Source organism: Pistacia vera, unplaced genomic scaffold (assembly GCF_008641045.1).
Source record: "Pistacia vera cultivar Batoury unplaced genomic scaffold, PisVer_v2 Contig84, whole genome shotgun sequence".
NCBI classification, from domain to species: domain Eukaryota; kingdom Viridiplantae; phylum Streptophyta; class Magnoliopsida; order Sapindales; family Anacardiaceae; genus Pistacia; species Pistacia vera.
Genome location: NW_022196712.1, coordinates 394,865 through 421,827, shown reverse-complemented (window position 1 = coordinate 421,827; position 26,963 = coordinate 394,865). Strand labels below are relative to the sequence as shown.

At 34.6% G+C, this 26,963-nt stretch overlaps 4 protein-coding genes across 6 annotated transcripts; 1 reads left to right on the top strand and 3 right to left on the bottom strand.

The window, feature by feature from the left end:
• Window positions 1–5,748: 5,748 nt before the first annotated feature.
• On the bottom strand, window positions 5,749–7,606 carry LOC116118242 (heavy metal-associated isoprenylated plant protein 41-like). Its single transcript, XM_031404204.1, has 3 exons — window positions 7,444–7,606; window positions 6,711–6,909; window positions 5,749–6,622 (listed from the first exon to the last, which is right to left on the bottom strand). The coding sequence occupies exons 1-3, from the start codon at window positions 7,604–7,606 to the stop codon at window positions 5,749–5,751; spliced, it is 1,236 nt and encodes a 411-aa protein (XP_031260064.1).
• A 2,358-nt stretch (window positions 7,607–9,964) lies between these two features.
• LOC116118241 (vesicle transport protein SFT2B-like) lies at window positions 9,965–12,657 on the bottom strand. The gene is made up of 4 exons (XM_031404202.1): window positions 12,606–12,657; window positions 11,498–11,643; window positions 10,553–10,611; window positions 9,965–10,319 (listed from the first exon to the last, which is right to left on the bottom strand). Exons 1-4 carry the CDS (start codon window positions 12,655–12,657, stop codon window positions 10,241–10,243), a joined length of 336 nt encoding a protein of 111 aa, XP_031260062.1. The 3' UTR covers window positions 9,965–10,240.
• Window positions 12,658–15,559: 2,902 nt separating this feature from the next.
• LOC116118272 (splicing factor SF3a60 homolog) lies at window positions 15,560–20,538 on the top strand. 2 transcript variants are annotated; one of them, XM_031404245.1, is made up of 12 exons: window positions 15,560–15,780; window positions 15,880–15,993; window positions 16,086–16,190; window positions 16,418–16,560; window positions 16,703–16,799; window positions 16,905–17,069; window positions 17,752–17,823; window positions 18,304–18,462; window positions 18,618–18,695; window positions 19,115–19,243; window positions 19,473–19,619; window positions 20,051–20,538. In XM_031404245.1, exons 1-12 carry the CDS (start codon window positions 15,607–15,609, stop codon window positions 20,195–20,197), a joined length of 1,530 nt encoding a protein of 509 aa, XP_031260105.1. In that variant the 5' UTR covers window positions 15,560–15,606; the 3' UTR covers window positions 20,198–20,538. The 2 variants fall into 2 exon arrangements, with proteins under 2 accessions (XP_031260105.1, XP_031260104.1); XM_031404244.1 differs by having other exon boundaries at window positions 19,112–19,243.
• A 257-nt stretch (window positions 20,539–20,795) lies between these two features.
• On the bottom strand, window positions 20,796–25,899 carry LOC116118271 (probable plastid-lipid-associated protein 14, chloroplastic). 2 transcript variants are annotated; one of them, XM_031404242.1, is made up of 14 exons: window positions 25,824–25,899; window positions 25,157–25,459; window positions 25,019–25,062; window positions 24,848–24,926; window positions 24,644–24,760; window positions 24,252–24,437; window positions 24,068–24,154; window positions 23,555–23,661; window positions 23,375–23,462; window positions 23,038–23,118; window positions 22,878–22,954; window positions 22,521–22,656; window positions 21,815–21,877; window positions 20,796–21,600 (listed from the first exon to the last, which is right to left on the bottom strand). In XM_031404242.1, the coding sequence occupies exons 2-14, from the start codon at window positions 25,448–25,450 to the stop codon at window positions 20,950–20,952; spliced, it is 2,010 nt and encodes a 669-aa protein (XP_031260102.1). In that variant the 5' UTR covers window positions 25,451–25,459; window positions 25,824–25,899; the 3' UTR covers window positions 20,796–20,949. The 2 variants fall into 2 exon arrangements, with proteins under 2 accessions (XP_031260102.1, XP_031260103.1); XM_031404243.1 differs by lacking the exon at window positions 25,824–25,899 and having other exon boundaries at window positions 24,848–24,933; window positions 25,157–25,297.
• Between the last annotated feature and the right edge of the window lie 1,064 nt (window positions 25,900–26,963).

Sequence of the window (26,963 nt, the reverse complement as noted above, 5' to 3'; positions counted from 1 at the left end):
CCGTAACACTACCATTTCGTTTCCTTAACCAAACAGTGAATGAATCAAATTTCAGTGTTCTTCATTGCAGTCATTGATTCTTCCTTACATTTATGATTCTGTTAAATTCTATGAGAATTAAACCAAACATGGGCTTACGTTTTTTTTTTTTTTTTGTCTGTATTGTAGAGGCTACAAACTTGCCGGAAACCTTCACTCTTCATCTGGTTAAAAGGCTCAATATTCCAATTTGCTCGGCTTGGATGTTAGCTTGAAAAATGGGAGGTCAGCTCTTATGATGTGTGAATTAACTATGAATATACTCATGTATCTTTCTTCTTTGAGATAAATAATTTCACCTCACGAACTTCTATGAAATATTTGTTGCTTTTGTGGAGGAGGTGAAAGACTTTTCATTTTGAACTGAAAAAGTATTAGCCATAATGCAGTCTTAATCTACTCGTTGGGTTTGAATTCCATGCTAATGTTGTATTTCTTGGATCTCAAGCACATTATAAAGTCACATGGTCGTTGGGCATGTTTTCAGGTCATTCTTTTGTTCTATTATCTTGACAAAAAGTGTATATATTTATATTGATGTTCTAGATTATCCTGCATTATATTTCTGTGCCAGGTCCGCAGTTGCTTACACTTGTGATTTTCTAGTAGTGCTTGTCCTACAAAGTGGTGAGTATTATTATTTGGTCTGTAGATATTTCTATGTCGAAACTTTGGAGGCTTGGAAGAAGACTTTTCTCGTCGCTGACGAGAAGCTTTTCCAGAACTGTTTTCGTGGGGAATTATTTACAGATTGCAGGCTGCTGCTTCCTCCTTTTCTTCTTGTTTGGTTGCGTGTATATGTAGTGGCTTGTTTTGTAAACCAAAATCTGGCATTGTTTTGTGTTGCTGGTCATTTTTTATGGTCCTCTTTGAGGCTTGCTTGGTGGCTTTTTGGAATGTAAATCCTTGCCACCTTTTTTGTTTTCTTGTCTTGGTTGCTTGGGCTTGTCCAAGGGACTTGACTTTGTAGGGGTTGAGACTTATTTTTTATTTCTTTATACAATTACCTTTTACCCAAAAAATATACAAGAAAGGTTATGGAAATGGAGAAAAAAAGCATTTGAGATGACAAAAAATATTTGCCACGCCTATATTATTTTGACAATAAAAATTTGTAATGTAAAAATATTGTATTAAAAATATTTGTCTTGTTATTAAATTTTTTACAAAATTATTTTTCTCACTATATAATTTTCGATAAATAATATTATCATATAAACAAACATGTGACAAAGTAAATGTTGTCACGATAAGGTCATGACAAATGAATTTTGATCACTATAAAATTATGAGAAGATAATTAGTCATTATTCACAATTTTTGATAAAATCAATTTCGTCATCATTTATTTCTCACTATAAAACTTATCATTTGGTATTTAAATAAAATCAATTATAACAAAAATATATTATAGTGATAAAAATGTCTTCTATTGTTACAAATAATTTATCACAATAAACTAGTTTGAAGTGACAAATTATTAATGTCACAACAATAATAAGCTATGGTGACCAAACGCTTTTCGTCACCATACACATAGAGTACGAGCTTAATGTGACTAACCTGGGACTAATATAATTCCTCACATTAAAAAAATAGTCACAATTTTGATATTATAATGACAAAATTATTTTTGTGAGAAGCCTAAATTCTTGTGTGTATGGGTTTCACAGCAACACATCATGGCACTACTCTTCACAGACTGCTCTTCCTGAATTCTTTCACCGGAAAAAGCCCCCTGTTACAGACGAACAAATCACGAAAAACAAGTTAAAATTGATGCAAAAATTGAAGAAACCCCAAACCCCAAACAAACAATAAATCCCAACGACTAGCCAGGACTGATGATGAACCGACGATATCCAGTTCAGATCTGACGAAAATCTGACGAAGATCCAACGGTGGAAGGTCCACGAAGAGAACAAATCCGGCGAAGATCCGGCGAAGCTAACGAAGATGAACAAGATCTAGCCGCAAATCAACACTTTGGGAGGATTTGATTCAAATTTTACGGCAAGGGTTCGAGTGTGACGGATTTTTTGCGATTTGGGGATTTTACTAATAGGGGCCAGTTTGTTTTTCAAAACTTGTTTGCATTATTTTAATTAAGTCTCAATTTTTAGAAATTCTCAAAAACACTCCGCTTTTTCGAGCCAGGTGCGGCTCACGAGCCAGACGAGCCAAGCCTGTATGGCTCGAACTGGCTGTTTTGTTCACGAGCCAGTTGAGCCGGCTCGTTATCAGATGAACCAAGTCGTTAACGAGCAGGACTTGAGTCGAGCAAGCCAGCTTGCGAGCGGCTCGGTTCGTTAACCAGCCCTAGTAATGTGTCACCCATTTCTCTTCTTCTTCTTCTTCTTAGCAGTGAAAATCACACGTGAGCGGGGGGGGGGGGGGGGGGGGGGGGGGGGGGGGCGGGGGGGGGGGGGGGGGGGGGGGGGGGGGGGGGGGGGGGGGTGGAATCACAGGACAGGAGACTCACAGGAACAGGGAGAGACCATGAAAGTTGGTCATTATTGTTCTATGGGAAGTGGGAAAAATATCAGAAGATCAAAAGATTTTTCTTTCTCTCATTTAAAGCAAGCAGGAATATTTTATTTAATTTTTGAAATTTGTCTCTAGCCATCCCGTCACCTCACCTGTGCTGACACATTTAATACTACACATACATCATTTTCATACAACATTTCTTATACAACATTATGTGGCAAGATATGATTGGCTAATTTAAAGTTAAAATTAAACTTTCACCCAATCATATCTTGCCACATAATGTTATATGAGAAATGTTATATGAGAATGATGTATGTGTAGTATTATTCTTTGTTTTTGCTATATTTTTTAAATATAAATTTATAGAAAGTCTTTAATAAAACAACATTCATGCTTTAAAATCAATAATTAACACTCATTTATAGATATGCATAGGCTGTTGCGAAAACTCGCAATAGCCAGTGATACCCGATCACCGTGGGATTGGATAAAATGCGTGTGTGAGTAAAATTAACCAGCGGATGGGAGAACAAAAGAGGTTTTTAAATTCATTTCATAAGTTAGAATTAAGTTTACGGCTATTTCTATATCATAAAAAATATTATATTTATAATTTAATATCATAATAATCTCTTACAATCCTAATATAAAGCATATTAATATTGTTATGCTAACTTTTACTATACTCAAAACACTCAAGATACTATTAAGAAGAAACAGTTATTCCTTATAAAAGAACAATCATTCCTTTCATAAGGAATAGATATTCTTTATGAAAAGTGAAACAATCATTCCTTTTATAAGGAATAATTGTTCCTTATAAAAAAAATAATTATTCCTTCCACAAGGAACAATTATTCTTTCCTATAAAAGAATGATTATTTTTTTTGTTTAATCAAAATTATTTTATATCTTTGATGTGGTAGTATTAACGTGATAGCATCAACTTAACTGTCACGTCAGATTTGTAAAAAAAGTTAGTGAAAAAAGATTATGGATATTTGCTTTACAACAAGACCCGATTACAAAGGAGAAATATGATGAACAAAGTTGAACTCTCTGCCAAGGCAGTTTAAATGAATGGGAAAAAGAGAGAGAGAGTCCCTCCATTCGGGTAAAAAATCAGATTATATACGTCATTTAACTTATGGACAATTTATAACTTAAAAACAACAATGGGACCGTGAAACAATAGTAGATTATTGGGGCACATGGCATAAATCCATGTTCGTTGGATTAACCACACAAGAGCATACATGCAGAAGAATTTACTACATCCATAATGAAATTGATTCATCACTTGGGAAATTTGGATATTCATTTGATGACGATGAATGCAACATGTCCCAAATAATATCCAAAATTACAATCTCAATGAAAGACTGAGGTTTTCATTTGGAATGTCTACACATAAATTAGATAAAGTTTCAACCAAGTAGACATAAATTAGCTTCACAAATTAGTGTTGTTGCCAATTTTGGCATTGGCCTTCACATAATTCTTTTCTCAGATGTCACCATTACAACAATCACAAGCCATGAAAATACAAATCGGTCAAATAACCCTTAAGCAAAAACAAACTGCTGGAGTGTCTCTTCTAAATACTGTCCTCTGAGTTTACATTGTCTATAGCTCAGTCTCACAAAATCGAACCATTAATTCAGAAACCATTCTGCGAGCAAAAGGAATAGAACAACTGTACCTGTGGCGATTTGAAAGATAATAACATAAGCAGTTTGTATAAGATAATAGTTCAAAATGAAACAAGTAAAATTGATCAAAAATTGGACTATCTTTGCCGGAGGAGTGTTGGTTAGAAGGGCAGGCACCAAAGAATAGAATTGAAGAAATGCGAAAATTTAGTAAAAAAGAAATGACGGCAGTGTGTACCAGCAAAACGATGGATGTAGGCGAAAAGCAAACTTACCAGATAAGAGCAAATTTTCAAACTATTGTTTGACAGTTGGAGAAAGTTTTAGATGCATATACAACAACGCTAAAGATGACAAGGTTATTTTAATAACAAGAAGTAGCATTTACGATTGAGAAAATGACTTAAATACTTTCATGATTGAAATGGGCAAGTTGCTGTTGCTGCTGCTGCCGACAGACACATTTAAGAAAGTTTCATGAGCTTAGAAAACAAGTTTTGGTAGATTTTCACATGTTGTTTTGGTCTAAAGTTGATGTCATTTACACATCACAATCACAATACTGTTCTCAATTTTTATTTTTTTTAAGTTTTTGCATGGTCTAAAACTTGGATACTGATCTCTTTGTCCGTCCCTTTCGTCTGGCCATTCTTGGTTGGTTCTTGTTGCCAGTGGTGTCAGTAAGTTTAAGTTAGGCTTCCAGTAAAGGTATGATCTTATCTGCAAGTAGGCATGGGTCTCTACTCTTCAACTGACTTCATGTAAGAAACAATAATCTTCAAAATCCCTCACTTTTGGGGAGTTTTTAGGTAATGGACTTGGCCCTTTAACTAATGGAGAAGTTGGTTTTTTGTGAATTGCGATGCCCAACTAATGGTCCAACTCTTCCCTGAACTGCAAGAGCATTGGGTTAGCCCAACCCATCAAATGGCTTCATAATTTTTCTGGCCCAATGGCTTGGGCACAGTTGATGGGAAGCAGGGAATCCATTTTGAGAACATATCGAGTTCTTTTCATATATGCTTTCATAAAGTTTATTTGTTGTTGCAAACCTTGAGTCCATCTTGATGGAGCTCAATTCGCTGATTGAAAATCTTTGACCAACAGAAATCAGAAGACGGGAGTTTCATACAAGCATATAACAGTTGACAGAACTCTTTTCTCATAAGGGAGTGAACAGAAATCTTGAAACTAAAACACAGATAGAGGGAATCAAAATGATCTGGAACACAAATTATCCTGTAAATATGCAGAATTTATCACTATAACAACCACAATTCCACAAAAGTCTCAATATTAAATAACCCGTTGCACCAATTCAATCCCAAGAATCATGTTATAGGTGGCTTAACCACTGCCAAAAGTAGCATATCAATACATTTGAGAATCTGGGCGAGAGGCAAAACTATAAAACATACACCACATAGTTGAAATGCTTGGAGGAAACAAAAGCAGAAGGCATATTTTCTACCTTGTATCACAAAACCTATGCAAAACTACAGCATTCACAACTAGAGGCAAAAAGGTGTGCAAGCTACAAAATTATATTTCAGATCCCTAGGCCTTAACCCCGATCCCCATAATCCAACACCATGCTTCGCAGCCGCGCTGATCTCACACTGTTTGAACGGCGAAGTTCATCCATATATGCATAACCATTTAAGGTTCTTTCAGGTGCTTCTTCCATATACCTTTCCAAGCCAAGAATAACTGATCCATGAACTGTATAGTCCACTCTATGACCAGCTCTTCCAAGTGTCTCCCTAACATTATTGAAGCTGAAGCAACTGCTAGAGATCCTTGCACTTTCTTGTTGGTCATTCATATTTCTGTTGAAATTTGTGGGAGGATGTCTAAAACTGTCAAACCGGTGCGGTTCCTGAACAAAATAGTCCACACCATTACCAGCTCTTGCCAATGTCTCCCTTGCCTTATTAAAGCTACCATAAAAGTTCCAGGGGTTTTCTCTTCTCATATTTATCGTTAAAGGTACCCCCACATATCCTGGGAATCTATTAATATCTATGGTTAAATTTGTATGATAATGTGTTAGACCAATTGAACTTCCCTGCTTCTGCGTTTGGATTGGTAACTCTTGAAGTTGCTGAGGTCTTCTGTTAGCATTTCTCTTGTTCCTTGTCCTTCTAGATTTCTTCTTCGAAGATTGAGAGAATCTAAATTTGAAGGTACTGCATTCACCCAAGGGAAAGGACTCATCACATATCCAACCATCTCCTCTCTTATTGTTGTAACCAGGGTAATCTTCTATCTTAAAACCGACGCACTCGATTAATGACAGGGAGTTTCTATAAGCAAGTTCCTCAAGATTCCAGCTGCAAAATGGACCAGTTGTTTTGTGGCTTACATGAACTTCACCACTAGCCCTCAACATGCCGCTTGCATTTCTGTAAAAACCCTGCACAAGACTCCTATGCATCCTGTCAAGACAGATTATGATGAGCATTTGGAATCAGCTATTCAGAAGAAGGATCACAAAATCCCAAGAGTTAGAATAAGGCAGCTTACTTAATCATAAGCACATTATGTTCCTTTCCATGAAAGCCTGCATGAGGAAAGTTGAAGATGATTCGATCAAACTTCCTCATTCGCAAATGAGGATGAACCTTCATTTTGGTTGCATCAACACCATGTAAAATGCATGCTCCCAGCCTCTCTAGAGTTTCCAAATTTGATTTTGCTTTCTTGTATTTGCTGATCACCGTTACTAAACGATTGAAAATTAATTACTTGAGTTCCCCAAAGAGGCAGTTAAAAATAAAATAAAAACACCAGAAGAAATAATAATAAATATAAAAAATCTTTAGTTATACCATTACTTGTACAACAAGCACTCGCAAGTCAATCCCAAGAGAACATTAAAATGATTCTATAATTGTTTATTTGGTTCTTCTTTGTCAATTTTGTGCCAAATTGAACATCCAAAAGTTTCTTTAGTCCACAATAGAGAGTGTATAAAATTTTCTAGAGAAATGAATACTAGAGTTGCTGAGGAGTGTCCAACTGTCCATCAAACCAATACACATCTTTTCCGAACAATGATAAAGTATCACCTTTAAACTTAAAATGTAAGTATTAAACCGTTAGTTCATTACAATCTGATGATAATAAGATCAAAGTTAAAAGATCAGTTTTTTTTTTTTTTTTTCTTTTTTCATGCAAAAAGAGTAATTTTTAACTAATTGGACTGCAGAAGACAGATGAATATGTGGAGACAATGTAATGTGTTGTATTGGTATACCGTATGAATCAAGAGAAGAGGCGCAGATGTTTGTAGCAGAGCCAAAGGAAAGGGCTAAAGACAAAGAAAAGGAGAAATCTCCTTCACCCACTAGAAGAAGTTGATGGGTTGATGAGTAATGTTTCACCCATTTCTCTTCTTCTCCTTTAGCAGCCATAGCCATCACATCAGAGATTCACAGGAACACGAAGAGACCATGAAAGTTGATGAATGTGGGAAGTGGGAAAATTATCACAAGATCAAAAGATTTTCTTCTCTCATTTAAAGCAAGCAGGAATATTTTATTTTATTTTTTAAATTTGTCTCTAGCTGTCATGTCACCTCACCTGTGCTGACATATGTATTTTTGCTATTTTTTTTTTCAATTTTTTTTTTAAATTATTATTAAATATGAAAAAATATATGTAAATATATATTTTTAGAGACAATCTTTAATAAAACAACATTCATGCTCATGTCCAATTACTTAAGAGTTTAAATCTTAATAATTAACGTGAGTTGCACTCATTTATAGATATGCATATGTTGTTACGAAAACTCGTAACAACTAGTGATATCCAATCAGTCACGAAATGATAGAATAAGATGTGTACGTGATTAAAATTAACTGTTATGGATGGATTAATGAATCCACAATGTGAGAACAAATGAGGTTTCTAAAGTGGTTTGACAATATTATGTTATTGCTTAGCATTTGCTTTACATTAAGATTGATTACAAAGGAGAAATATGATGAACAAAGATGAATTTTCTATCAAGGTGGCTTACATGAATGGAAAAGAGAGGGAGAGTCCCTCCATTCGAGTTAAAAATCATATTATATATGTGTTGTCACTAGGGGTGTTCAAAAGAACCGATCGGAATCGAAATTGGAACCAACGGACACCTAGGGTTTGGTTTCGGTTCCTACTCAGAACCAACCGTCAATGGGTAGGTTTCAATTCCAAAAATCTAAAACTGACATTATGCGGCTCCAGTTCCCGTTCTCGTTCCTGTAGTGGAGAACCAGAATAAGAACCGAAACCATCTTTGTTAATTTGTATAAATTACACTGTTGAATACTTAATTCTTCTATACGTGTTATTAGTAGCAACAATCTCTTTGTTTTAATCATTGAGCTAGGAAAAAGAAGTATGTAAATAATACTTTTATTTATTGATAGCATTATATCACATAAACATTCCATATATAAACATTATATGTACTTTAAATTCCATTGAAGTTGAATTTGTGATTTTTCAACAAATTATTGTAATTTGTAATGTGAAATTTTTAGTTTCCATGAAGTTGAACTGGAGTTAGAATGCCTGAAGACTTTATAATGTATTTTTAATTTTATTTTTTGTTAACAAGTGCTAGGTGGGGTATTTATGGGTCCGTTTGTTTTATTATTTTGGATAGGATTTTGGGAATAATATTGGATATTTGAATAGGGGAGTATTACGAGATAAAATTTATTAAAAAACCCCTATGTTTGCTAATTTAATAAACACCCTCACCACCCGCAGTTCCAGATTCCGGCCACCATTGTCGGAATCTAGCTGGAAAATTGCGTTACACCACAGACCGGTCGGATCTGGCAGGTAAGGCATTGATATGGCCTTTTCCGGCTAGATTCACGGATTTGGCCGGAAAAAGCTAGATCTAGCCGGCCGTCGACGGCTGCAAATGTCCATCTTTGGTCGTCGTTGTCTATCAACGATGGCCAAGATTTGGTCGTCATTGACCGTCAACGACGGCCATTTCTTTGGCCGTTGCTGACGGCTAGATCTGGCCTTTTCCAGCCAGATCTACTGTAGATCTGGTTGGAAAAGGCCAGATAAGTGAATTACCGGTTATTTTCGATGGTGGTGTAGACCGTTGTGACAGATTCCGACTATCACCGACGGTGGTTGCCGGAATCTGGCAAGTATTGGTGGGTGTGGGTGTTTTTGTTAATTTTTAAACTTTTTTTTCTGGGAGTATTTAATGAAATTAATAAACTTAAGAGGTCTAAAGTAATTAAAAAAAATAGACTAATATTTCTCAAATAATGTGCCAAACAATATTTGGGGAATATGATTAAAAATATGGGTAAAAATAATAAGCCAAACGGAGCCTATAAGTTTTTAAGGGTTTTTTTATCATTTTATAAACTTTTTGAGGGTGAAAAATTTTCTAGGGTACCCAAAATTGGAACCAGAACCATTGTTACAAGTTTCGGTTTATTTCAAGAACCATCGGTTCCAGATCTAGTTCCTTAAAAAAAATATAAGGTATCTAGAACCAACCACTAATTGTCTGAGTAGCACACTTATAAGTGAAGTTTTAAATGGAATTAGCTCAAGGTAGATTGAAATGACACACGCCGTAGATCTACCATTGAACAATAGTAGATCCTTGGGGCACATGGCATAAATCCATGCTCATTAAATTTACCGCACATAAAGAAGAATTTACTGCATCCATAACGAAATTTATTCATCACTTAACTTGAGAAATTTGTATATTCATTTGATGACGAAGAATGCAACATGTCCCAAATAATATCCAAAATTAAGGTTTTCATTTGTAATGTCTACACATAAATTAGCTGATCTTTTAGTCATAAGATAAAATTTCAACCAAGTAAAAAAAAATTAGCTTCACAAATTAGTGTTGTTGCCAATGTTGGCATTGGCCTTCACAGAATTCTTTTCTCAAATGTCACTATTATAACAATCACAAGCCATGAAAACACAAATCAATCAAATAACCTTGAGCGAAAACAGACCGCTACAGTGTCTCATCTAAATACTGTCCTCTGAGTTTGCATTGTCTAGAGCTCAGTGTCACAAAATCGAACCATTAATTCAGAAACCATTCTGCGAGCAAAAGGAATATAACTTAGACTGTACCTGTAGCAATTCGAAAGAAAATAACATAAGCAGTGTGTATAAGATAATAGTTCAAAGTGAAACAAGTAAAATTGATCCAAAATAGGACTATCTTTGCCGGAGGAGTGTTGGTTAGAAGGGCAAGCACCAAAGAATAGAATTGAAGAAATGCGAAAACTCAGTAAAAAAGAAATCAAGGCAGTGTGCCAGTGTCTGCCAGCAAAATGATGGATGTAGGCAAAAAGCAAACTTACCAGATAAGAGCACAGATTTCACAAATGATTGCGAGTATTGTTAGAATTTTGTTATGGATCTGCAACATTCAAATAAAGTATTAGTGAGAACTGATTAAACCAACAAAAAATCATATCATTAACATCGAAACAATGCCAAAGTTGCTCTCATCCTTAAGGCATATTTGAAATAAAGCTGAATAACAGCAGAACTACTGGCATAAAAAAATGCATGGACACAGGGATTAAAATGTATGCTATTATGAGTACGAAACTAAAAATGGGTGAAACTGAACTTGAAGTATGTTTCCCACGTTTTTAACTTTCATCACTTTGTTAAAGTTCTGATGGTTTGAAGATTTGGATCCATTTCAGCATCTCAATGAACATGAGCAAGAGAGAGAGACACACACACAGAGAGATGCATAAAAAATTCTCTTGATGACGTGAACTGAGGCAGCTTACAGAGGCACATGGTGTTGATAAAGAAAAAAAATGATTAAATGTTTCACCACTTGGAATATACAATTCGCAAGCATTTAGAAATATAAAAACTCTCTGGCACTCAATGAGCTTAAAAAATAAAATAAAAAATCAATCATACAATTTTTTAAATTCAATGAAGTGGAGATAGGTGTCAAAGAAGATATTTTATCTAACAAGAAAATCATCAGGAAATGCCATCAGATTCTTTCTTGATAGATATGAACTAAACAAAATCTAAACAGAAACCATATATTTCATTTGCTAAATAGTTGTGTGAACTGAGAAAGATCCATCCAGTAGAATAAAACACTGTATCAAGATATGTTTTTGGACTAGCAAATTTGAACAATCTAAGCAGGGGAACCCTATTCAATATCGTCATATATCCTAGGTATTTTGCATGCAAACTTCCAAGCTTTCACTTTAACTCAAAACACCTCATTACTAAAACGGGAATCAGGATCAAGAGTGTAAACGTACCCAGAGAGCAGAAATGAGAGCAATAACAACAAATCCAAGGTATGCAGCTGTTGCATAAAGACGTGTGGAATCAAACATCATATTTAACTGTTGTCCAGGTCCAATAAGGAAGGCTGTGCTGCCAAACATGAAAAGGAATTTAGAATCTGAGAAACATTCAGAGCAATAATATTCAGTTGAAACAAGTAAAGTGACTGCAGGAAGAAATCATGCTGAAAACAATAGACCAACTTTGAACATCATAAAGTCTTCTCTTCAATATAAACCAACTTATATCAACTTTGACAGGTGAAAATTATTGGAAGATGTACAGTCTGGATGCATTTGTCGAAGTCAGCAAAATCCATATGTTAGTATATGGATAAGGATAGAGCGAATTTAGCAATTTGGTAGAATCTTTGACACGGGAAAAACTATATCGGATTCTATTTTTATATTTTTGAATGTCTGAATTAGAAAATTTCATGAGAGCCTCCATTTTCTTGATGAAATGAAGAAGCAAAACAAGCAGATTGACCACAGTTTTATTATTAGAAAATACCATGATTCCTACAATATGATTGATGAATCACCAAAACTAAGAAACTTGTAGGGACTTTTAGTCTGGATATCATCAGAGAGTAAGTAGCAGAAAATCTAAAAAATTAATATGTACACTCATAGCTTGATGCACAGTAACCACACTTCCAACTGCCAATACGTTGCCAAAGGTGAATAATATTGCGAATTTGATGGGTTTGAGAAACAAATCATTGACTGCAAAAGAAGCAAAAGTTATGAGAAAAAGTTGAAGAACCACCAACAGATTAGTTTTTTGGGTTCAGTGAGCAACTTAACGATAAATTCCCATATGCATCTTTAAATCTTTCAAAATTCATATTTCAATTGCTAAAAAATCTAGATTTTTCTCCTTTAAATGAGCAATTTCTCATTATGAAGCTTCCTAAACTTTGCCCCCAACCAAACTAAATCATGCATTCTAACCATATAAGAAATAAAAAGTGGAAAATTTTGATAATATTCAAATTAGAATTAAGTTTTAGGCATCAAGCGTCTCATATTATCATTGTTTCAGTTCACATAACTTCAGTTTTCACAAGCTTTTTACAAGTAAAACCCAAAGCAGTTCTTGCTTCCAAATCAAAGCCGATTAATACCATTTACGCTACATTTTGATTTTAACATACATATCGACTCATTTATTTTTTCTGACCAAAAAAAAAAAAAAAAAAAAAAAAAAATTCAGAAGTCTTTGTACCAGAAACATACAAGCGAAACCACCGACCAAACACGCAGCGAAAGCATACATTCTCTGTAGAAGAAAAAACACCCACAAAGGCTTTGAATTAAAAGATGAATCTTGATGACCGAAACAAGTCAATGACTGAAAAAAGGAAGGGGAAAATTGTGAGTTATGTTGAAAGAACTACCTGCGTGTAAGAGAGGGAACAGAAGCCGTCTGATTCTTCATCCGACAAGCTCGCCTCTCTGTCATCATCGTCCCCCGGTATCAGCTGCTTCAGTTTCCACATTTAAGCTTTACTTAATCTTTTAGAGAGACTGAGACGGAGAGCTGGAGAGGTAGACCGGAAAAGAAACAGAAGTAAGTGGGCTCCCTAAAAGTGAAACCAACAAGCTTTCATTTTTTTTTCCTCAGCGGGTACCAGCCTGTAAAACAGAAATACTCTATACTAATTATGAAATTATATAAAAAGGGTTAACATAGTTAATCCCGTGTTTGCCCTTTTTAATGGAGCATTCACTGATTGCAGAAATTTACCATAACTTCTCTATGTTTGGCCTTTTTAGTGGGTATCTGTTAGTTTTAGAAATACGACGCTAACCTCTGTGTTTGACTCTTTTTATATTGAGTTTTACTAGTTTTTGAAATGCCATCAATTTATCAACAATTTCATCAATTTAACCTCTAAACAATATATTAACCCTTTAACATTATTGTGTGTGATTTTTTCATTAAGTTTTAAGAAGTTAGAGTCTCACTACATTCCGTTGAATTGCGAGAATATCAAAGTTGTACTTCTATCTTGATTATAATTCTTTTAATTTCGCTCATTTCTTTGTAAAAAAACTTGCATATAAACTCCTTCCAACAAAAAGGTTAGTAAATTATTTTAGGTATATTATTATTTCTTGTAATCTCTCTAAGAAATAAGAAATACATTGGACGTAAGCTTAAGATTAAAACTTGTCGAAACATTTTAAAATTCCTTTGTGTTCTTTACTTTCTTTGTATTTAAAGTTATTATATTGTTGATTTTAATTGATTACACACACATTGGTTCCGGTTTCACCAAGATCAATTAGATCACTCTAGTTGGTATAAATCTTGCATCAACAAACATTATTGACAGATTTTAAATGTTTATTGATTAAATTTGGATGAGTAGTAAAAACCAGGGGCGGATTCAGCCCCTTTGAGGGTAGGCCCAGATTTGAAAAAAAAAATTATTAATATACAGGCCATAAAAAATTGTTAATTAACATATATACTCAGACCCACCTTCAGATTTTTAAAAAATAAGAACTATTATACATACTGTATATCTAGGTCTACAAAAAAACTTATTTTATATATATATATATATTCTAAGCCCACATCATGTTAAAAGTTTAAAACTCTCTCTAGTGTTTTTCTACACAGCTTTACCTGTTTTTTATGATTTTATCCCCAAATTCTTTACTCTCTGTCTCTCTCTTTCTCTTTCTCATGTTATTCGTTCTTAAAATTTCTGAAGACTGAAATTGTTAAATTTTCACTACTCAAGGTAATTAGCTCTGTTTTCTGTTTTATCGATTTTAGGTATATGTATTGTTCATTTCAATTTTGTTTATTTAAGGATTGAATCATTTTTTTTCTCTTTGAGGTTTTTTGTTCTAATTTGAGAGAAAAATATATTAATCTTGTGAGTTTATTTTGTATTTTCTGTTTAAGAATGAATCTGCTTTCTCAAATAAAAACCTAAACTATATTTTAAATGACGTTATTTTTCATCCTTCACCCACCACTTTCCTACATTTTAAACGTCACCATTCAGTTGTTTAAAATTATTAAAGAAATTTGAGCTACTATCTATTTTTATACTAAAAAAATTTCCCCTCTTTTATTAATTTATATTAAAAGTCAACGTAACGTTGAATTGATATAAGTTTTGGTTGACTTTAGCTTAATTAAGTTAGGTTTGATCAACGCTATAAAAATTTATATTATAATCTTTGAAAGCAAAAAATAAAAATATTAAAAGAAGGTTTTGTTTAAGGTTTATTCAACACTTTTATTCAAAATTTTGCTTCTCATAGATTTATTCAAGTAAGAAAATATTATGTTATTGTATATTATTTTTTCTTATGTTCTTAATATTGTATTATTTTTTCTTATGTTCTTAATATTGTATTATTATTTTTATTAAGGTTTGGTGATTTTTTAAAGTTTTTACTAATTATTTGACAAATAATGATGAAGCTGCGGAAACCCCTCTCGACAAAAATCCTGGATCCGTCACTGATGAAAACATTAATTCTTTCAAACTTAAACAAAATAATATAACCGTCCACAAAAAATGCAAAATGAGGGATAAGGTGACTTTTCCGAGACTAGCGGGTGTTTACGGTAAAAAAAACACCAAACACATGGGGCTAGGGAGGTTTTTTCATATATAATCGGGTTTTACGTAAAAAAAAAAAAAATTCCTTACATAAATAACAGATTTTTTAATAGCATAGTGCATACTATACTTCATTTAAAATTTGCAAATTTTAATTAAATTCATTTGTTTCTATAAACTTTTAAACTTAACAAATATAAATCAAATGGTATCACTTATACTTCCTTGAAAATCTTTGAAATGGATATAAAAAGGAATATAATTATTAATCCAGTGCTCCAATAACGGTAACGTTACCACGGCAGGAACTCATTCCTGCTATTACACAAACTACAATCCAATGAAATGTTGCCACGTCACTGTAAAACGACGCCGACTTCCTTCTGCTACTTGCAGTCCAGTAGTTTCGTTATCAATTTAGTAATAAGAAATTTGGAAAAACCCTAACCCCTCCGGATCGGGCTCTGGCGGAGAGAGAGAGCTACAATGTCGTCGACTCTACTGGAGGTGACTCGCGCGGCTCACGAGGAAGTGGAGCGGCTGGAACGGCTTGTAGTGAAGGATCTACAGACCGAGCCTACCTCCAACAAGGGCCGCTTGTTTCAGACTCACCGCGTCCGTAACATGATCGATACAATCACCGCCACTACCGAAAAACTCGTAATTTATCCTACACTTTGAATTTTGGCATCTTTTATTGCAAAGTTAGAGTTTAATTATACCGCATCGTTTGCTTGTTTTTGTTTTTTATTTTTGTAGGTTGAGATTTATGAAGATAAAGATAATGCGAGGAAGGATGAGATTGCAGCTCTTGGAGGCCAAACTGCGACAGGAACAAATGTGTTTAGTGCATTTTACGATAGATTGAAAGAGGTTACTTATTTTTTTGTTTTGATTTTTAGAATTGGAAGTTGCTTCGAAGTTTGGTTACTAAAATTTATAGTGAAATTTTTGTTTATGTGCAGATTCGTGAGTACCATAGGAGGCATCCGGCTGCACGTGTTGTTGATGCTAATGAGGAATATGAAAATCTGCTAAAAGAGGAACCGCTAATTGAGTTCAGTGGAGAGGTGTGTAAGGCGAATTTAGTTAATCAACGCTTGATATTACATAATATATTGTATGCAATTTAGGGGTCTTCAAGTAAAGAAGAAGAAGAAAATTTATGAATTGAAAGTGTAAAGATAATATTCGTGGGATTTGGATATTGTTTGTCTATTAGATAACAGCTTTTCGTTTTCGTTATTATTTTTGAATTACTTCTCACCGTCAATTTTTGAATAAATTTTGTTTTCAGGAAGCCTTTGGACGGTTCCTAGACTTGCATGAACTGTTCAATCAGTACATTAACTCTAAGTTTGGAGAACACATTGAATACTCTGCTTACCTTGATGTTTTCTCACAGCCACTTAAGATCCCCCGCAAGATGAAGATGACTAGGTAACTGTTCATGGACTGTTTTGTTTTCTGATGTTTTTGTATAGTTTGATTAGTAAGTTGGATTTCTTTTCACTTGCACCTTCTTCTTCATTGTTATTCACTCAAGACTTGCAATGCATTCTTTTATTATGATTTTCTGCAGGCAGTACAGGGAATATATGGAAAATCTGCTGGAGTATTTAATTTACTTTTTTCAGCGGACAGAACCACTGCAAGATCTGGATAGAATATTTTCAAAGGTGAAACTAAACGTGATTTTTTTTTTTTGGTCTTGTACATGGATGCGAGGCAAACTTTCTGTTTTTCATTCTGTCTTAGACATGTTTAATTGTTATGTGTGACAGGTTGAGGCTGATTTTGAAGAGCAATGGGCCAATGGCATGATACCGGGATGGGATAATGAGGATCAAGAAAATGGGCATGTTCCTTCTGAGCATACTGTAATAGATCTTGATTATTACAGCACTGTTGAAGAGCTAATGGAAGTGGGTCCTGAAAAGTTGAAGGAGGTAAGGGTGACCATTTGTGATCATATCATTATTTCCAGGTTGTAATTTTGTTGCATGAATTGCTTTTTTTATATGTACAACTTGTAATCTATAGTTGCAAAGACATCTACAACTAATCTAGGTAATTGTGCCTATTACTGAAACTGTGGATGTGTCAATTTTCATTATTGGGGTTATTATTTGGACTTTTTCAGTTGGTGTTGTCTGTTTAATGTTAGTTTAGTTAATTTGAGAACATCTGTTTGATTGTATGTGGTACATGACAGGTATTTGCTTGAGTAGATCTTTGTTATTATATAGTTTTCTAACAGCTTAGACAATTTGAATGCAAATTAGAAATGCAGTCAACAGAACTAATAATAAGAAAGTGTATTCAAACTCTAGGCTAGGTTATCTGAATCTTAGTTTCTTTGGCGTTAAGGTGCTGTTTGGAATCAATTCAGACTTTTTGGGTGAGCACTGCTCCTTCTGAAAAGGCTCGATATTAGTTGGAATTTTGAATGGTTTGTAGTGGTGGAGATTGAAATGGTATTTTTTTCTCTGTTTGGAAGAAGATTATCCCTTCACTTTGTTCTTTACTTCCATATGTTCAATTTGCATGACCTTGTACAATTTTAATAGATATGCTTTTAGCATCTTCTTCTGTTATTTACTTAGTTATTCCCAATTTCTTGCCTGGCAGGCATTGGCTGCTTTAGGACTGAAGAGTGGTGGTACTGTACAACAGCGCGCAGAGAGGCTTTTCCTTACGAAGGTGATAGGACAAGCTTTTTATGTTTTATTGTGTATGAGATCTAGAGAAAATGAAAATACCTAAAATGTGATCATATTTTCTAATGTTGCATGGTTTCTGAAATAGTTTTCTAGTAAGATTTGCTAATATACTGGTAAAGGAGGGAATGGGCTATCTCTAGTATGTGTGTGGATATGTATCAGCAATTTTTCAATGGGAATGCATTATTTTATGAATTATGAAATTTTACCAATCTTAGGATGCCTGCTGAGTGGTGGTGGATTATATGATTGTAAAGACTTGGAAAGGTGTTAATATACAGTGAAATGCTCTCCAGTCTGAAGATTTCAATAATTAAGCGTTACGTATTTTCTTTCTTCTTCCAGGACAATAGTACTTTGAATAACATATTGTTACTTAAAATTTCTTTGAAGCTGTGTTCGGATTTGAGTTCACCTATTCCCTCATTGTGTGTGAATTTTTTTTTTTTTTTGGTTGCAGCATACTCCTCTGGAGAAGTTGGACAAGAAACATTTTGCTAAAGGTTCACGTGGCCCAGAAAAAAATGGAGTTGCTGCACCACCACAAGAAGTTGGCAATTTAAAAGACATTGCCTTGATGGAGGCTAAAATGCAAAAACTGTGTGACTTACTGGAAGAGGTTAGCATTTACTGCTTACTTAGTTGTCCTTGTCTTCTTGGTCAAATGGAATATGCCTTGTATTACTAGGCTTATATTTACTAATAGTAAGCATGGTGCTGCTGTTTTTCTTTTGATGGCTACTATTTGTTCAAGTTTTCTTTGACCTTGTGCAGACAATTGAGCGAACAAAACAAAATGTTGAGAAGAAACAAGCTTTGACATATGAGGAAATGGAAGCAGAACGTGAGGAAGTAAGTTAATAGTTTTCCATATCCTTTTTGTAAAATTTTAGTTCAAATTTTAAAGAGAGATGCTGTCTTTGAGGTTCTATCTATCTGTCAAATGCATGGGGGTGGGGCTTTGGTTTACTCGTCTCAGGTGGAATTGTGGATGTCATACACCCGACACTATTGCAAGCATTTCCCTTTTTTAAATTTCATTTATATGTGGGATTTTGTTTGTTATATGCAGCATATGTAATTTATGGCTAGTATATAACACAAGCACTTAGTCATGCGGTTTTTGAAGGAGTTGGGAGGCACTGGGCTTCCCTATAACTCAACTCTAGAATGTGCTTAGAGTTTTTAGGTTTTTTTGTTATGAATTGAATCCTCAAGTTGTTATAATATCGGATAACAAATGGTTGCTTGCTTTTGAATATTTTTAGCAGGAGGAGACACAAGTTGACACTGAAAGTGATGATGAAGAGCAGCAGATTTACAATCCCCTGAAATTGCCAATGGGTTGGGATGGGAAACCTATACCTTATTGGCTGTACAAGCTTCATGGTCTGGGACAGGTATTTTCTGGTCTTAATTCTAGGATACCTGCAAGCTTTTGGAGATTTATAATTTATAATTTATAATTTTTTATTATTATTATTATTATTATTTTTTTTTTGTATTTCGAATTTAAAAGGAAAATTGATGAAGTGGCTGTTACTTAGTTTTATTGGAGAATGAGGAACTCCTTGTTACTTGTTTGCTTTAGGTTTTTATTGCTCACAAGATTGTGATTCTCTAATTCAGGAATTTAAGTGTGAGATATGTGGGAACTACAGCTACTGGGGGCGTAGAGCCTTTGAGCGGCACTTCAAGGAATGGCGCCATCAACATGGGATGCGTTGCCTTGGTATTCCAAACACCAAGAACTTTAATGAAATCACATCAATTGAGGTATATCTTTCTTCTTTCTTTCTTTCTTTCTTTTTCCCCCAGAGTTTCTTGCTGCAGTAATTGTTTAGTGATAACACGTCATTGGCATGAATCGTTCCCTGTCTCAACTTGTCTATGGAATTTCTGGAACCAGTGGAATATTAATCTCCACCTGCAACAAGAATGGTCAATGTTATTGTTCAAGTCATCTGGTCAAGAATTGTTAATTTGATCTGATGATCAGTCTGATTAATAACCAGTTGATGACCATTTGACATGTCCATTATTTTTTTCTTTGGCGAATAAACAACATGATCAAATGGTCGTGATTTTGGTATGAAAATGATGAGAAAAGCTGTAGATGACTGCAAATTATGTGTACTGCAGCAATGACATTCTTTAATAAATTCTTTGCCATTATCAGCAAGTAACCTAAATATTTTATTGTGCAGGAAGCCAAAGATCTGTGGAAGAAAATACAAGAACGTCAAGGTGTGAACAAGTGGCGCCCAGATCTCGAAGAAGAATATGAAGACAAAGAGGGTAACATCTACAACAAGAAGACATACACTGATCTGCAGCGCCAAGGACTGATCTAAGGAAATGATCACCTCTGGGATGCGAGAGAAGCTACTCTTGGATTACATTCCAAGGTGGTGAGCGTTACTTCACTTGATCTCCATTTCACTCTTTGGTGGTTGGCTTACGTGTGAGCCCCTAATATGAGGTATAGTTCATGAACATTGAACTTGATACAATGTAATACTGTGACTGTTGGGTTTGGCTCAGTTTACACAGTAATCTAGCGTCAGGTCAGGGTAGGTGTTCGGATTATATCTGCTTGGCGAAATGTAATGCTGCTATATACTTGTCATAGTAATTAGCATACTTTTAAAGTAATGATTTTTTGCACCATCGAATGTATCCTTAGATTTTTCAATCTGTTTACTCTGTTTAAATGAAAAAAGAATGAATCTCAAATGTGTTAATACTTTCAGTATGTGAATTTTAGCTGTGATTTCTGTTTGATTAAGAATGCTAAAGATCAGCCGCATTTGCAGAAAGATTGTAAATATAGATACGAGCAAATGGTAGAGGGCTTTTTGAAAATTTAGTGGGGATGTATTTCTATTTTTAATAGATTGATTAATAAAGCTTAAAGAGAGTTTTACTGGATTTCAAATAACAGATTTGTAATTACAAACGAAATGTTGTATAATTTTATTAATTTCTGTGAAAATCAACGTTCTACTCTCTTGTCTCTGATCTTGAAGAGGTAACACATGGAACCCTTATGATACAACCCATCTACTAGTACAATTGAATATGATAATCACAATACAACAAATTTTTATCTACAACTTTCATTTACAGGAGACCTTGTAAACAAGAGAGCTGAACCATTCACCCCACGAAGGACTAACAGCCTCGAGTCGATATATGTTCCACAAACAAACTTCGCCAAATCAAACATTTCTGGTGGAACTTGTGTCTGAACTTCTTGAACTACATTTCTTGCAGTATCAACATTTTGATTTAATGGGTGGTCGAGACTCATTGTCACCTCAATGTCGCCAGAAACAAGCTTGACCACCGGAAGGCTTGATGGGATCTCCTTAAAGGGGAGTGCTTTCTTCCATCTGCTACCTGATAATTTCTGAACTAAGGAATTGCGGGCATTTGACTGACTCAAGGATAATCTCCCTGTAGTTTTTTCTTCCTTGAGATACAGCCGTCTTCCTGCTGTTAATCTAAATAAGGAGTTTATTTCCATTTTTCCAGTTATACCAGTCTTGTCATGGGGCCAATCTTGACCCATCATGACTCCGAAGCCAATATCAGAGGTGAGCAAAAGGCTCGTGTTTGCCTTTGTTGCTCTTACAATAGTTAGATGCACATCACCAAGAAGGACACGTGCAGGAGGTTGGCGAACGGTCAATCCTACGTGCCTCCCTGTACAGTATAATAGACGCCACTTTCCTGGTAGGAATTCCAGCCAATTCTGCACACTCCAGTGAAATTTTGTACATATATTAAGAGTAAAAGATGCAAGCTATAGTATCTTGCATGCAAGAACCATAATTCTACACTGATAAAGCCTCTATTTAGTCCATTATTGTTAATAGAAAGAAACCAACATCAAATTCATTAACTGTTTGGAACTTATATAAGAACAACAAATTAAAAGGTTCTGAAGATATAATATGATTAATTACCTTTGGCTTTGAATGAGGATTCAGTATTTCCATTAGTTCAATGAAGTGCGCAAGCCTAGCACGCTAAAACACAAAAACATCACAAGTTAACTTGTATATCTTTCCACAAAATCAAACTTAAAAGTAAGTTGCTGCCATATATTTTAACAGCCTAAAGTGCAAACGTAACATTTTCCAAAGTACAGCTTGGCATGTGGCAAGAAGATATGGAATGTCTATCCAACACGCTTCAGATGAGTCAAAAAACAACATGACATTTTCTAGAACTCCATGGAAGGTCTCAGTCTGAAACATGGTGTGGCTGTAGCTACAAAGGGGTACAGTACACCTAACAGAAACTAACTCTTATGCCACTGAAGATAGCAGATGTTGTGTGACTATGTGAATTATAGTAAGGCCCATAATATTATATGGTTTTCTTAAAACATCAATTGGTGGTAAAACAAACAATTGATATATTGTCATACCCTTCCAACAGATTGGTGATGAAAGGAAAAATTAGCAGCAGGACTCTGGTAAGACCACACTTAGAATTACACAAAGTTCAAAGAAATAAATTTATTGAGGAACTCAAATCATAGCTTCTCAATGTTAAGATTCCCAGGACACTATTCCAGGCAAAGACACAAGTAGACACTTATCCATGCATGATGATGGAACCGTGTGGAAACCACAACATACAATTTGATTTAGAAAAGGAAAATACCTGAGGCTGGCGATAGATGTACTCCTCTGTGATTCTCACTGCAGTTGACCCAAGACCCCACCTGATCATATCCATGGATGGGACTACTCGCCATCTAGGTCCACATAGAAATGGGTGTCTAAGAGCATCTAAGCAACTACTAAAAAAAAAATAATATTGTCAACAATGGCATTGTCTCTCCACAATTGCAATCACTAATTAAATATGCGTATTTATAGATTAAAATAATTGCAAAATTAATTTCAAACAATTTTGTTTCTAATTCAAATTGTGTTTGCAAACCTGTGTAAATTTGTAACTATATGTTTCTACATAAATATAGAAATAAAATGCTCAGTGTTATGACGAATGGTATACATTATTCTTTTAGAAGGCTTAGTTGCAAGCAACAAAGAGAGAAGGTTCCAACCTGCTCCCCAGTTCCTATCAAGTATCTGCAAAAACAATACTAGATTTAAGAATTCCAGTGAAGACGGAAATGGAGCAATAAATAACAATCAAGAAACAATATATGTACCTGAAGTCCAGCATTTCCAGATGGAGAATTCCTATTGAGGACTTGCAAGAGAAATTCACGCAAGCATGAAGGATCATTTCCCTGTACTTGCTCACAAATGTAAATATGGTTCAATTTGAAATGAAATTCATTACATTAACTTCAAATTATTGCAGATGGTCACAAAACGTGACGCATATATCATCCACTTGTCCTGAAAATCAAAGTAGACATTCTAAAAACAAATAGCCATTTTCAGCAAGGTTTATAGAGGTAACACAAGTACCAAAGTTTAGTTAGTTTTTCAGTTCTAAAATTGAAAAGTTCATATTAATGTGGAAGATTTAGCAGATTTTACCTGTGTGAGGAATGATTTGAACTTTGTGAAGATTAAGGGATCCATAAGTTCACGCAACACCATTTTTGCCATCATGAATCCAACACATCTTTGCAACATGAAATAGAATCAGGTCCAAGAGTGTCATACATTCACTTAAAACACGATTGTAAATCTCAGTTAATTAACTTTGCAGCATACCTCATGTCAAATGCAATCATCATTCGTCGCCTGTCCATGTTGTTGTCCAATGTGCTACTGTTTGGACCATCCTCATAAAAGTCAGCAGCATTTCCCAGTATTCCTACCTATGAAGGTCAATTCAAAAGTTACATAGGTAAAAGTATGGGATAAACAGAGAACAAAGAATTAGAAGCCGCAGTTACCACATCTACTAGCAATAGAATCTTATTAGCCTACATAAATCAAATCCCACAGCATCTATAAGTCCTTACCGCAATCACCATCAACTCGTCATAAGGTGATGGGCATGCATGTTGTAGCACTTTAATTAAACCAGATGTGCAGTCATAATATAACGGATAATTAGTCAACACTTTAACTCATATATGTTTCTTTCAATATGTCATAATGTCTTCCGATGGTTATACAAAAAGATATTCTTGATGTTTTACTGGAAAATTGTAAGAACATCATGATCAACTACAAGAGCCATAAAGCATAATTCTTATACCATGATCATCTGGAACTTACTTTAATATGTCTATCTACAGGGCTTATGTGCACATTCTCCAGCCTCAACTCTGTATGGGCAAGTCCGTGGCTGTGCAAGTAATTCACCTGAAGCAGATAAACCACAAAGACACCATAACTCTAGCTTATTGCTAATGTAAGTAAAAAATTTACAGCCTCATTAACCAGAAGCGATAGAACATACTCCAATTAGAAGATCCCTCATTAGTATTCGAATAAGTCGCAACTGCCGAGAAACAGCAGGTCCTCCAACTGAGTCATCTCCCACCCTCCGGACGGACTCCTCCTCATCCAATGCAAGAGTAGCTTCTAAGGTTGGAAGCCAATCTGATTGTTGAAGCCAATGTCGTAAAGAAAAACTGCCATGATACTGCCAGATATGAACAGAGAAACACTCAAACTTTTGTATCCTTTTTCTTTTCCACACATATCTGTGTGCGATACATTAACTTTGATAACTCTATCAAGCCTCATTTCAACCTAAATTGTTTTTGACAAAGGCTTGTCATGTTCATCTCTGCAACATAGGTGGATAGTGGCAGCATATAGATCCATCTTACGTAGGGAATGACTTACCCCATGAACAAGAGTAAATGAGCCACGACCATTACTTTTGTGTGAAGAGACATGGCCATGAACTTGCATTGAATAAGAATGATACATAAGTCTACGACGAGCAAGCTTCTTCAATACCTATAAAACATTCCAATAATTAGGATTTACAACACGACACAACTTCCAAACACCCAGCACAAATATCAGTTTACAAAGTTCACAAACCTCTATTGCTCTTCTGCCCCTACGCTGAGCGTGAAAACTAGTAAGTCTTCGAAGCACAACTCTTGTGTTATACAAAGGGCTGCAATCTCACAATACAAACAAAATAAGCTCACGCCTTAGTCTAACATATCTTAAGAAAGTAATGAGAAGGAAATAAAAAAGAAACCGAACCTGTTAGAATCATTCACAATGGCTTCAAAAACAACCTCATCAGCCTACAGGAAATCCCAATTCAATTAAATCACAAAAACAATCAAACCCCGCCATCAAATTTTCATAAAAACATTTGAATTCTTCACACAAACATACCCGCCCAGCAAGGCCAAGGCTAACACGATCAAGAATCTTGAAATCAGACATCTTGAACCTCATAACATGCCCTGACTCTTCTTCCTCCACAGAAACAACCTCAGATTCAACTCGAGAGACAACCTTCCTCGAAAATGAACACTGAACTCCAAAACTTCTCATCTGAAACATCACACAAGACTTTGACTTCCCACTAAACTGCCTACTAATCAGCCTTGTCGACAAATTCCCACTTAAACTCCATCTCTCAACACCCTCCAAACCCGGACTGGAACCAATCCCACATAGCGCCATCTAGCCAATCTGCAAAAAGACAATTTTGGATCATTCTCAAAACAAAAACAACTGTAGACGTTAGTTCTCACGTCAGTTTAAGTAACTTATTAAAAAAAAAAAAATCAATATTTAAATCTAAATCGTTGAATTATACAAAGAAATGACAAACAACATACATTATACAAAGAAATGAATCATTCAACACATATAGAATAAGTTTAAGTTCAATTGCTGAGAAACTTACCCACTACTTAATTAAAAAACTTTTAAAATTTAAATCCAACCCATTAAATTATACAAAGAAATGGGAAAGAAGATACGATTATAAGAAGGAATGAATAATTTAACACATGTAGAGTATGTTTCGGAAATAAAACTGTTGAGAACTTACCCAACAAAAAGGGAACGAAGCGGCTTAAAAGCACAGAAGAAACAGCTGAATTTGAGAAGAGTTGAAGAGTATAAATAGAAGGAGGAGAGTGTGAGAGTTACGTGAGAAAGTACGCTTGAAGCGTTGTGCCATGCGGTTTGCTCACGTCTGCGTCCGCCTCCTGCAAATATCTTCTTGTTTCTCAATGATTCTCTCCGGTGAGGCTTTTGCTTGTACTCTACAGTGAGCTACTGGGTGACGCCACGTGGTCTGGACAGCTTGTCTGTCGTTGCCCGTTTACAACTTTGCTTATTATTACAATCTTAAAAATCATTAATAATGTGTAATAATATTATACTTATAAAAAAATAATAAAATAAGATAATAAAAAATTAATAAAATAGTAAAATAAAAAATTAAATTCATTAAATTTATTTTTTTATTTATTTTTTGTCACATTATTTTATATGTAGATCTTCATAAAATTCCTTTATAAATATAATATTATCCTAATTATGTGATATGTCATACATTTTTTTTAGCCACCTTATGAGCATCCAACTTGGAAATGTGTGATGAAGTCGTACGCAACTTCTTTGGTTCATCCTTATCTTGGGCTACCTATAAACCATAACCCATGGGTGGGTTATATGTTATGCAACTTTTGCTTATTTATTTTTAATAAAAATATTATGTTTATATTTTTAGCATGTCCGTAGGAATATGTTAAACAAAAAGGAGGTGAGGGTTAGTTTTCATTTGCATAATTTTTCGTATTTGAAAATAAGTATTTCTAGAAAATAATTTATTAGAAAATGCTAAAATACTGTACAATTAAAATAAGGGTTTTTTTGGCATGTGAATAACATAGCATTAAAGACACTACAGTGCACATAACACTAAATAATGCAATGCTGTCTTTGCCTGTGACAAAATTGCATAACATTAATTAATGTAAAACCATTTTAATTTAGCATTAATTTTAAACAAATAAATATTATCAATTAATTTAATATTTATAAATCTAATTATGTAGTGGTTGGTCAAACTATGGTCGACGTCGATCAATGGTGTTGACCACTTTTTGACAAGAGTTAATGTATAGACCAAAAATCGTGTTGGACCTGACGAGACCCAACATACAAGATATACTAATGATGG